Genomic DNA, 12,500 nt, shown 5'->3' with positions numbered 1-12,500 from the left:
GAACAATGATTTGGTTTGAGGAGGAGGAGGAACAATGATCTGGGTTGAGGAGGAGGAGGAACAATGATCTGGGTTGAGGAGGAGGAGGAACAATGATCTGGTTTGAGGAGGAGGAGGAACAATGATCTGGGTTGAGGAGGAGGAGGAACAATGATCTGGTTTGAGGAGGAGGAGGAGGAACAATGATCTGGGTTGAGGAGGAGGAGGAACAATGATCTGGGTTGAGGAGGAGGAGGAACAATGATCTGGGTTGAGGAGGAGGAGGAACAATGATCTGGGTTGAGGAGGAGGAGGAGGAACAATGATCTGGGTTGAGGAGGAGGAGGAACAATGATCTTGTGGATAAACTGGTCAGTGATGTCAACATGGCATGCATTACTGTAATTCTGACTGTTGTGATACTGTTGCAGGGTATGTTCTGGTCAAATAAATGTAGGCTCATGATTTCCTCATGTCACTCAATCCCTCCCTCCCTCCTGCCTGCGTCAGAAGCACAGCTGCCCAGCCTCTGGATAATCCTAGTCCCATCATGCTCCTCTCTGGGATGGAGGGGGGGGGGGAGAGGGATCCTGAATGGCCCTGTTATTAACAAAGTCTGCCCCATTAACCCCACTAAGACTAGACATACTGTAGACACACATAAACTACATGGCCAGTATGTGGACACTTGCTCCTCAAACATCTCATTCCAAAATCATGGCCATTAATATGGAGTTGGTCCCCTCTTTGCTGCTATAACATCTTCCACTCTTCTGGGAAGACTTTCCACTAGATGTTGGAACATTGCTGTGGGGACTACACTTCAGCCACAAGAGCAATAGTGAGGTCGGGCACTGAAGTTGGGTGATTAGGCCTGGCTCGCAGTCGGTGTTCCAATTCATCCCAAAGGTGTTCTATGGAGTTGAGGTCAGGCTCTGTGCAAGCCAGTCAAGTTCTTCCAGCTTGTGTGGCCTACCACTTTGTGGCTGAGCCGTTGTTGCTCCTAGACGTTTCCACTTCACAATAACAGCACTTACAGTTGACCAGGGCAGTGCTAGCAGGGCAGACATTTAATGAACTGACTTGGAGGAAAGGTATCATCCTATGACGGTGTCACATTGAAAGTCACTGAGATCTTCATTAAATCCATTCTACTGCCAATGTTTGTATATGGTGTATGTATGGATGTATGCTCGACTTTATATACCTGTCAGCAATGGGTGTGGCTGAACTACCTGAATACACTAATTTGAAAGGGTGTCCACATACTTTTGCATAGATAGTGTATGTGTAGGACAGGTCATAGTTTGGTTGCTATCTGGCCAGATAATCAGATTATAACCAGTGAAAGACGTAAAAAAAAAAGATCATTTTGCAATCAGAACACAACCTGACCATGACATCACAAAAGACATAAGAATGAGATCACTTGAATCAGTTTTTTAATTCGAGCATGTTTGGCGATGACGGGACAGAACAGACACTCACCACGGCAGTAGCAGTGCCTGCTCCTAGTGATGCCCAGCTCAGGACCAGAGATATCACCCCAAACACCATGATCCTGAAACAGAGAGAGAGAGAGAGAGAGGGAGAGAGAGAGAGAGAGAGAGAGAGAGAGAGAGAGAGAGAAACAGGGAGAGAGAGAAACAGGGAGAGGTAGAAAGAGAGAGAAAGAGAGAAACAGGGAGAGGTAGAGAGAGAAAGAGAGAAACAGGGAGAGGTAAAGAGAGAAAAAGGGAGAGGTAGAGAGAGACAGAAAGAGAGAAACAGGGGAGAGGTAGAGAGAGAGAGAGAAAGAGAACAGGGAGCGGTAAGAGAGAGAGAGAAATAGAGAAACAGGGAGAGGTAGAGAGAGAGAAAGAGAGAAACAGGGAGAGAGAGAGAAAGAGAGAAAGAGAGAGACAGGGAGAGGTAGAGAGACAGAAAGAGAGAAACAGGGAGAGGTAGAGCGAGAACAGAAAGAGAGAACAGGGAGAGGTAAGAGAGAGAAACAGGGAGAGGTAGAGAGAGAGAAAGAGAGAAACATGGAGAGGTAGAGAGAGAGAAAGAGAGAGACAGGGAGAGGTAGAGCGAGACAGAAAGAGAGAACAGGGGAGAGGTAGAGAGAGAGACAGAAAGAGAGAAACAGGGAGAGGTAGAGAGAGACAGAAAGAGAGAAACAGGGAGATGTAGAGAGAGAGAAAGAGAGAAACAGGGAGAGGTAGAGAGATTGATAGAAAGAGAGAAACAGGGAGAGGTGAGAGAGAGACAGAGAGAGAGAAACGGGGAGAGGTAGAGAGAGAGAGAGAAACAGGGAGATGTAGAGATAGAGAGAAAGAGAGAAACAGGGAGAGGTAGAGATTGATAGAAAGAGAGAAACAGGGAGAGGTAGAGAGAGAGAAAGAGAGAAACAGGGAGAGGTAGAGAGATTGATAGAAAGAGAGAACAGGGAGAGGTAGAGAGAGAGAAAGAGAGAGAGAAACAGGGAGAGGTAGAGAGAGAGAAAGAGAGAGAGAAACAGGGAGAGGTAGAGAGAGAGAGAGAGAGAGAGAGAGAGAGAAACAGGGAGAGAGAGAGAGAGAGAGAGAGAAACAGGGAGAGAGAGAGAGATAGAAAGAGAGAAACAGGGAGGTAGAGAGAGAGACAGAAAGAGAGAAACAGGGAGAGGTAGAGAGAGAGACAGAAAGAGAGAAACAGGGAGATGTAGAGAGAGAGAGAAAGAGAGAAACAGGGAGAGGTAGAGAGATTGATAGAAAGAGAGAAACAGGGAGAGGTAGAGAGAGAGAAAGAGAGAAACAGGGAGAGGTAGAGAGATTGATAGAAGAGAGAAACAGGGAGAGGTAGAGAGAGAGAAAGAGAGAGAGAAACAGGGAGAGGTAGAGAGAGAGAAAGAGAGAGAGAACAGGGAGAGGTAGAGAGAGAGAGAGAGAGAGAGAGAGAGAGAGAGAAACAGGGAGAGAGAGAGAGAAACAGGGAGAGGTAGAGAGAGAGAGAAACAGGGAGAGGTAGAGAGAGAGAGAGAGAGAGAAACAGGGAGAGGTAGAGAGAGAGAGAGAGAAACAGGAAGAGGTAGAGAGAGAAGACAGCAGCAGAAAGATAAATAGAGTGAGTAAGAAAACAAAGGGCTCCCAGATGGTTGTTAAAAGGCTGGGGATGGTTTCAGCTCATATCTCTCCTCTGGTAGTCTTACAGCAGCAGTAGAGTGGCTGAAAGCTCTTGATAATGAGTTAAGGGTATAGTAGTACACATACTGGAGAGCAGGCCGGTCGATAGACATTAGTGGACACCATCAGAGAGAAGACAAGAAGTCTTCAGCAGAACTGTGCAACATCACTGATACAGTCAGACACAGACATATTAAAGGGGAATGAGATATGAAGACAATTACTGGGATGTTGTTGACTTGTTTAAACTTCGCTGCTGGACACAGATATTGAATAGTGAGGTTGGTTTCTTGTCAAGTTTTGGGTCGAGTCTATATAACTGGGCTTTTGTGTCCATTGTCCAGAGGGGGTAAGAAACCACCTCTACAGTAACCTACTGTATGTGGTTGGTAGTCACCTCAGCTCTACAGTAACTTACTGTATGTGGTTGGTAGTCACCTCAGAACTACAGTAACTGTTACTGTATGTGGTTGGTAGTCACCTCAGCTCTACAGTAACTTACTGTATGTGGTTGGTAGTCATCTCAGAACTACAGTAACTTACTGTATGTGGTTGGTAGTCATCTCAGAACTACAGTAACTGTTACTGTATGTGGTAGGTAGTCACCTCAGCTCTACAGTAACTTACTGTATGTGGTTAGTAGTCATCTCAGAACTACAGTAACTGTTACTGTATGTGGTTGGTAGTCACCTCAGCTCTACAGTAACTTACTGTATGTGGTTGGTAGTCATATCAGAACTACAGTAACTGTTACTGTATGTGGTTGGTAGTCACCTCAGCTCTACAGTAACTTACTGTATGTGGTTGGTAGTCACCTCATAAGTATAGTAACTGTTACTGTATGTGGTTGGTAGTCGTCTCAGAACTACAGTAACTTACTGTATGTGGTTGGTAGTCACCTCAGAACTACAGTAACTTACTGTATGTGGTTGGTAGTCACCTCAGCTCTACAGTAACTATTACTGTATGTGGTTGGTAGTCACCTCAGAACTACAGTAATTTACTGTATGTGGTTAGTAGTCACTTCAGAACTACAGTAACTTACTGTATGTGGTTGGTAGTCACCTCAGAACTACAGTAACTTACTGTACGTGGTTGGTAGTCACCTCAGAACTACAGTAACTTACTGTACGTGGTTGGTAGTCGTCTCAGAAGTACAGTAACTTACTGTATGTGGTTGGTAGTCACCTCAGAACTACAGTAACTTACTGTACATGGTAGGTAGTCGTCTCAGGGGAGATGGGTGATGAGATAATATGTGTTAATGTGTTTGTGTTAAAACATGTCCATATCTGCTGATCAGCTCTACACAGAGCAGAGTGGGTACCAGTTACTTACATGGTGAGTAGCCACCGGGACTGCTTTGCCACCCCCAGACAGGCCACCAGGCATATAACCAGGTCTAGGATCAGCAGTAGCAGGTATGTCAGCCATCTAGAGAACAGAGAGGGCACAGTGTTACAGGTCTAGGATCAGCAGTAGCAGGTATGTCAGCCACCTAGAGAACAGAGAGGGCACAGTGTTACAGGTCTAGGATCAGCAGTAGCAGGTATGTCAGCCACCTAGAGAACATAGAGGGCACAGTGTTACAGGTCTAGGATCAGCAGTAGCAGATAGGTCAGCCACCTAGAGCACAGAGAGAGCACCAAAACAAAGGCGCTGCAGATATGACCCAGGTACGGAGATGAAACTAGAGGTGAGGTTTCTGTCTGAAAGCTTGGATCAGGTGCCTCAGAGGGAGAGAATGCCTCTATTCCTTTGAAACTTGTGTGAGTGTAATGTTTACTGTTCGATTCTTTATTTCACCTCTGTCTGAATTGAAATTGAAAGGTTGTTTGAGTTTGAGTGAATAAATGAATGAGTAAGCAGAGTGTGTCTGTCTGTGTGTGTGTGTGTCTCTCTCTCTCTCTATAGTCATACATTTGGCAGGAGGTTAGGAAGTGCAGCTGTGCACATAGCCTGGGCAGTGAGCACATAGCCTGTCTTCTCTTGAGAGCCATGTCTGCCTACGGCGGCCTTTCTCAATAGCAAGGCTATGCTCACTGAGTCTGTACATAGTCAACGTTTTCCTTAAGTTTGGTTTAGTCACAGTGGTCAGGTATTCTGCCACTCTGTATTCTCTATTTAGGGCCAAATAGCATTCTAGTTTGCTCTCTCTCTCTGTGTCTGTCTCTGTCTCTCTGTCTGTCTCTCTGTCTGTCTCTCTCTCTCTCTGTCTCTCTGTCTGTCTCTCTCTCTCTCTCTGTGTCTCTCTGTCTCTCTTTCTTCTATGTAAATGTTTATTTGCAGTGTGTGTGTGTGTGTGTGTGTGTGTGTGTGTGTGTGTGTGTGTGTGTTGTCCACATAAAGCCACGTTTCCACTGGCCCCTGTGGAAAAATCATGAAGCTTCTAGCTTTCAATAAGAGGGATGTTGTAACGGTTTTCATGTGGTGAAGGAGAGTCGGACCAAAATGCAGCGTGTAGATTGCGATCCATGTTTAATGAACGAACGTAAACACGAATTAATACAAACACTACAAAACAAAGAACGTAACGAAAACCGAAACAGCCGATACTGGTGCACATACACACAGAACAAGGACATCAAGACACTAAGGACAATCACCCACAAAACACTCAAAGAATATGGCTGCCTAAATATGGTTCCCAATCAGAGACAACGATAAACACCTGCCTCTGATTGAGAACCACTCCAGACAGCCATAGACTTTGCTAGATAACCCCACTAGCTACAATCCCAATACATACAAAAACCCCATGCCACACCCTGGCCTGACCCAATACATGAAGATAAACACAAAATACTTTGACCAGGGCGTGACAGATGTTGAGGTCAAAGTGCAAAACTACGGTCACCTCTAGCGCTATAGTGACATCATACTTGGCGAACTGGGGGAGAATCCATAGTGTGAGATCGTCTTGAAACGGCCATTTGGAATGGAATGTATTGGATTGAAATGGCTTGGAATGGAATGTATTGGAATGGAATGGCTTGGAATGGAATGTATTGGAATAGAATATATTGGAATGGAATGTATTGGAATGGAATGTATTGGAATAGAATGTATTGGAATGGAATGTATTGGAATGGAATGTATTGGAATGGAATGGCTTGGAATGGAATGTATTGGAATAGAATGTATTGGAATGGAATGTATTGGAATGGAATGTATTGGAATGGAATGTATTGGAATGGAATGTATTGGAATAGAATGTATTGGAATGGAATGTATTGGAATGGAATGTATTGGAATGGAATGTATTGGAATGGAATGTATTGGAATAGAATGTATTGGAATGGAATGTATTGGAATGGAATGTATTGGAATGGAATGTATTGGAATAGAATGTATTGGAATGGAATGTATTGGAATGGAATGTATTGGAATGGAATGTATTGGAATGGAATGTATTGGAATGGAATGTATTGGAATAGAATGTATTGGAATGGAATGTATTGGAATGGAATGTATTGGAATGGAATGTATTGGAATGGAATGTATTGGAATGGAATGTATTGGATTGAAATGGCTTGGAATGGGCCCCAAACCACTTATCTGTTTGGTAACCCAAACAGATAGCCTGCAGTAAATTGACCACACATATCTTTATAGAGAAGAGACTGGGTGGGTGAGGAGCGGCACTAAGCGATCGCTATGCTATTACATTTGTCTCGAGAAATGTCTGTATAAATGCTGACAAATGTGTTCTAATGAAAGGAAGCAAAGGAGATAGTGAGAGAGAGAAAGAGAGAGAGGTAGGAGGTGGGAGTGGGAGTGAGAGAGAGAAAGAGAGGTAGGAGGTGGGAGTGGGAGTGAGAGAGAGAAAGAGAGAGAGGTAGGAGGTGGGAGTGAGAGTGGAAGTGAGAGAGAGAAAGAGAGAGAGGTAGGAGGTGGGAGTGGGAGTGAGAGAGAGGAAGAGAGAGAGGTAGGAGGTGGGAGTGGGAGTGAGAGAGAGAAAGAGAGAGAGGTGGGAGTGAGAGAGAGAAAGAGAGAGAGGTAGGAGGTGGGAGTGGGAGTGAGAGAGAGAGAGAGAGGTAGGAGGTGAGAGTGGGAGTGAGAGAGAGAAAGAGAGAGAGGTAGGAGGTGGGAGTGGGAGTGAGAGAGAGAGAGAGAGGTAGGGGGTGGGAGTGGGAGTGAGAGAGAGAAAGAGAGAGAGGTAGGAGGTGGGAGTGGGAGTGAGAGAAAGAGAGAGAGGTAGGAGGTGGGAGTGGGAGTGAGAGAGAGAAAGAGAGGTAGGAGGTGGGAGTGGGAGTGAGAGAGAGAAAGAGAGAGAGGTAGGAGGTGGGAGTGGGAGTGAGAGAAAGAGAGGTAGGAGGTGGGAGTGGGAGTGAGAGAGAGAAAGAGGTAGGAGGTGGGGGTGGGAGTGAGAGTGAGAGAAAGAGAGAGAGGTAGGGGTGGGAGTGGGAGTGAGAGAAAGAGAGAGAGGTAGGGGGTGGAAGTGTGAGTGAGAGAACGAGAATAAGAGAGAAAGAAAGAGTGCCTTCCATCCCCCTCTGCCCTCAGTGAAACAACACCTCTTCATCAATACATACCGCATCCACAGTACCCCCTCTAGCAGTCACTTCATAACACACTGACTCACCAGCCTTGGAAAACCAATATATATAGGTGTCAGATTACACCAGTCAGTCAGGCCGGAGCAACAGGCCCAGTCTAGAGCCTTGACTACAATGAGAGGAGACACATAGACTGGCTGGTAGTCACCATGAGGAGTTATAATAGACATAGGCCAGTGACAGCAGCACTTCACTGGTCTGTCTGCCTGCCTGCCTGTCTGTCTGTCTGTCTGTCTGTCTGTCTGTCTGTCTGTCTGTCTGTCTGTCTGTCTGTCTGTCTGTCTGTCTGTCTGTCTGTCTGTCTGTCTGTCTGTCTGTCTGTCTGTCTGTCTGTCTGTCTGTCTGTCTGTCTGTCTGTCTGTCTGTCTATCTGTCTGTCTGTCTGTCTGTCTGTCTGTCTGTCTGTCTGTCTGTCTGTCTCACTGTCTGCATGTCCGCCGGCCTACCTGTCTCCCTGTCTATCTGACTGTCTGTCTTTCTGTCTGTCTCCTCTTCTCACCTGTAGTACTCTACGTGATCTGTCTGATCAGCGATGGCCGACAGGTCTGTCTGTCTGTCTGTCTGATCAGCGATGGCCGACAGGTCTGTCTGTCTGACTGCCTGATCAGCGATGGCCGACAGGTCTGTCTGTCTGTCTGATCAGCGATGGCCGACAGGTCTGTCTGTCTGTCTGTCTCTCTGTCTGATCAGCGATGTCCGACAGGTCTGTCTGTCTGTCCGTCTGTTTCCTCTTCTCACCTGTAGTATTCTACGTAATCTGTCTGATCAGCGGTGGCCGACAGGTCTGTCTGTCTGTCTGTTTCCTCTTCTCACCTGTAGTATTCTACGTAATCTGTCTGATCAGCGATGGCCGACAGGTCCACCTTGGCCTTGCTGAGGTCCTGCATGGCGGTCAGCTGTCTGATGATGTTGTCAGCCATCTGACCCATGAACCTCAAGGCCTGGACATAGTCTCCCCGCGTAGCAAAGATCTCATCCAGACGATTCAGGTGCTGCTGCAGACCCACCTCCATACTGCCCAGAGAACTGGAGACCTGGAAGAGAGAGAGATGAGATAGAGAAGATGGTGTGCGAGAGAGAGAGAGATGAGATAGAGAAGATGGTGGGCGAGAGAGAGAGAGAGAGATGAGATAGAGAAGGGGTCGAGAGAGATATGGAGAAGGGAGAGAGAGAGAGATGGAGAAGGGAGAGAGAGAGAGAGAGAGAGAGAGAGAGAGAGAGATGGAGAAGGGAAGAGTACTGGCCTCTAGCAGAACTCTACCATGTCTAATACTGGCCGCTAGCAGAACTCTCCCATGTCTAGTACTGGTCACTAGCAGAATTCTCCTATGTCTAGTACTGGCCTCTAGCAGAACTCTACCATGTCTAGTACTGGCCGCTAGCAGAACTCTCCCATGTCTAGTACTGGTCACTAGCAGAATTCTCCTATGTCTAGTACTGGCCTCTAGCAGAACTCTACCATGTCTAGTACTGGTCTCTAGCAGAACTCTAGTATGTCTAGTACTGACCTCTAGCAGAACTCTCCTATGTCTAGTACTGGCCTCTAGCAGAACTCTACCATGTCTAGTACTGGCCTCTAGCAGAACTCTACTATGTCTAGTACTGGTCACTAGCAGAACTCTACCATGTCTAGTACTGGTCACTAGCAGAACTCTACCATGTCTAGTACTGGTCACTAGCAGAACTCTAGTATGTCTAGTACTGGTCACTAGCAGAACTCTACTATGTCTAGTACTGGTCACTAGCAGAACTCTACTATGTCTAGTACTGGCCTCTAGCAGAACTACCTAAGAACATTATTAGAGCCAATGCCTTAAATCTGCCACTCCAAGTTGTTGTAGTATATACAGTACCAGTCAAAAGCTTGTTGACAGTATCAAAACCAGTCCTAGTACAGCTAGTATCTTAGACTAGGCTATGTTGACAGTATCAAAACCAATCCTAGTACAGCTAGTTCAGCTAGTATCTTAGACTAGGCTATGTTGACAGTATCAAAACCAATCCTAGTTCAGCTAGTATCTTAGACTAGGCTATGTTGACAGTATCAAAACCAATCCTAGTTCAGCTAGTATCTTAGACTAGGCTATGTTGACAGTATCAAAACCAATCCTAGCTCAGCTAGTATCTTAGACTAGGCTATGTTGACAGTATCAAAACCAGTCCTAGTTCAGCTACTTCAGATAGTATCTTAGACTAGGCTATGTTGACAGTATCAAAACCAATCCTAGTTCAACTAGTATCTTAGACTAGGCTATGTTGACAGTATCAAAACCAATCCTAGTTCAACTAGTATCTTAGACTAGGCTATGTTGACAGTATCAAAACCAGTCCTAGTTCAGCTAGTTCAACTAGTATCTTAGACTAGGCTATGTTGACAGTATCAAAACCAATCCAGTTATGTGCTAGTAAATTGCATCACCATGCTTCAGTCTCCACCTTGGTGTTGTTGACATTCTCCTCAGGCCCACTCAGTTTCCTGAATGAGTCCCAGTAGTAAGCTAGTGTTGTAACGACACAGTTTCCTGAACTGCATAACACACACACTGACACACACACACACAATACCATACCATACCATACATACCATACCATACCATACATACCATACATACCATACATACCATACATACCATACCATACCATACCATACCATACCATACCATACCATACCATACCATACCATACATACCATACATACCATACCATACCATACCATACATACCATACCATACATACCATACATACCATACCATACATACCATACATACCATACCATACATACCATACCATACATACCATACATACCATACATACCATACATACCATACATACCATACCATACCATACATACCATACATACCATACATACCATACATACCATACCATACATACCATACCATACCATACATACCATACCATACCATACATACCATACCATACATACCATACCATACATACCATACATACCATACCATACCATACCATACCATACATACCATACATACCATACATACCATACCATACCATACCATACATACCATACATACCATACATACCATACCATACCATACCATACATACCATACATACCATACCATACATACCATACATACCATACATACCATACATACCATACAGAACCAATCAAATGTTTGAACACACCAACTCATTCAAGAGTTTTTCTGTATTTGATTATTTTTTCTACATTGTAGAATAATAGTATATAATAATGAAGACATCAACATGATGAAATAACACATATGGAATCATGTAGTAACCAAGACAAAGTTAAACAAATCAAAATCCATTTTAGATTTTACATTCTTCAAAGTAGCCACCCTTTGCATTGATGACAGCTTTGCACACTCCTGGCATTCTCTCAACCAGCTTCATGAGGTAGTCACCTGGAATGCATTTCAATTAACGGGTGTGCCTTTTTAAAAGTTAATTTGTGGAATTTCTTTCCTTCTTAATGCGTTTGAGGCAATTAGTTGTGTTGTGACAAGGTAGGGGTGGTATACAGAAGATACCCCTATTTGGTAAAATACCAAGTCCATATTATGGCAAGAACAGCTCAAATAAACAAAGAGAAATGACAGTCCATCATTACTTTAAGACAGAAAGTTTCTTCAAGTGCAGTCACAAAAAAACATCAAGCGCAATGTAGAAAATAGTAAAAATAAAGAAACCCTTGAGTAGGTGTGTCTATACTTTTGACTGGTACTGTATATACAGTATATAGTACTATTGTTCCCGCTGTATAGGTCAACAGTAGTGAAATTCATAGGGAATAGAGTACCACTTCGAACAGAGTAACCTGACAGTATGGAGCCAGAGAGCTACAGTGCCTTGCGAAAGTATTCGGCCCCCTTGAACTTTGCGACCTTTTGCCACATTTCAGGCTTCAAACATAAAGATATAAAACTGTATAATAATTTTTCGTTTTTTGATTTGTTAAAAAAGTTTGAAATATCCAATAAATGTCGTTCCACTTCATGATTGTGTCCCACTTGTTGTTGATTCTTCACAAAAAAATACAGTTTTATATCTTTATGTTTGAAGCCTGAAATGTGGCAAAAGGTCGCAAAGTTCAAGGGGGCCGAATACTTTTACTGTAAGACAGTAAGGACACGATGTAACACATCCTCCTCTCCTCCCCAGGTCCCTCGGGAAGGTCTCTGATTGCCAGGAAACTGCTCTGATGCCCTGCCCTGCCCCCACCACACACCACAACGTTCATCTTTCACCCCAGCCCGACCAACAGGAAGGGGAGGTGGGAGCCTCACAGCCTATAGGTCTACCTGGTCTGGAAGGAGAGGTGGAAGCTTCACAGCCTATAGGTCTACCTGGTCTGGAAGGAGAGGTGGAAGCCTCACAGCCTATAGGTCTATAGGTCTGCCTGGCCTGGAAGGAGAGGTGGAAGCCTCACAGTCTATAGGTCTACCTGGTCTGGAAGGAGAGGTGGAAGCCTCACAGTCTATAGGTCTATAGGTCTGCCTGGCCTGGAAGGAGAGGTGGAAGCCTCACAGCCTATAGGTCTATAGGTCTACCTGGTCTGGAAGGAGAGGTGGAAGCCTCACAGCCTATAGGTCTACCTGGCCTGGAAGGAGAGGTGGAAGTCTCACAGCCTATAGGTCTACCTGGTCTGGAAGGAGAGGTGGAAGCCTCACAGTCTATAGGTCTGCCTGGCCTGGAAGGAGAGGTGGAAGCCTCACAGCCTATAGGTCTATAGGTCTACCTGGTCTGGAAGGAGAGGTGGAAGCCTCACAGTCTATAGGTCTACCTGGTCTGGAAGGAGAGGTGGAAGCCTCACAGTCTAT

At 45.0% G+C, this 12,500-nt stretch overlaps 1 protein-coding gene across 3 annotated transcripts in view; it reads right to left on the bottom strand.

Annotated features, from left to right (window-relative positions):
• LOC109888350 (protein tweety homolog 2-like) overlaps nucleotides 1-12,500 on the bottom strand; it is an 81,017-nt gene that overhangs the window by 15,958 nt on the left and 52,559 nt on the right. For 2 of the 3 annotated variants that reach the window (XM_031821215.1, XM_031821216.1), the window contains exons 4-6: nucleotides 8,495-8,715; nucleotides 4,461-4,556; nucleotides 1,468-1,540 (exon numbers count right to left, since the gene is read on the bottom strand). In XM_031821215.1, coding sequence (XP_031677075.1) covers nucleotides 1,468-1,540; nucleotides 4,461-4,556; nucleotides 8,495-8,715 — 390 coding nt within the window. Of the gene's footprint in view, nucleotides 1-1,467; nucleotides 1,541-4,460; nucleotides 4,557-8,419; nucleotides 8,447-8,494; nucleotides 8,716-12,500 lie in introns of those variants that run through there. The other variant, XM_031821217.1, reaches the window with a different exon arrangement.

The sequence above is a fragment of the Oncorhynchus kisutch genome, unplaced genomic scaffold, assembly GCF_002021735.2.
Source record: "Oncorhynchus kisutch isolate 150728-3 unplaced genomic scaffold, Okis_V2 scaffold3923, whole genome shotgun sequence".
Taxonomy (NCBI): domain Eukaryota; kingdom Metazoa; phylum Chordata; class Actinopteri; order Salmoniformes; family Salmonidae; genus Oncorhynchus; species Oncorhynchus kisutch.
Note: the sequence above shows the minus strand (reverse complement) of the source record. Positions and strands in the feature narration are given on the sequence as shown.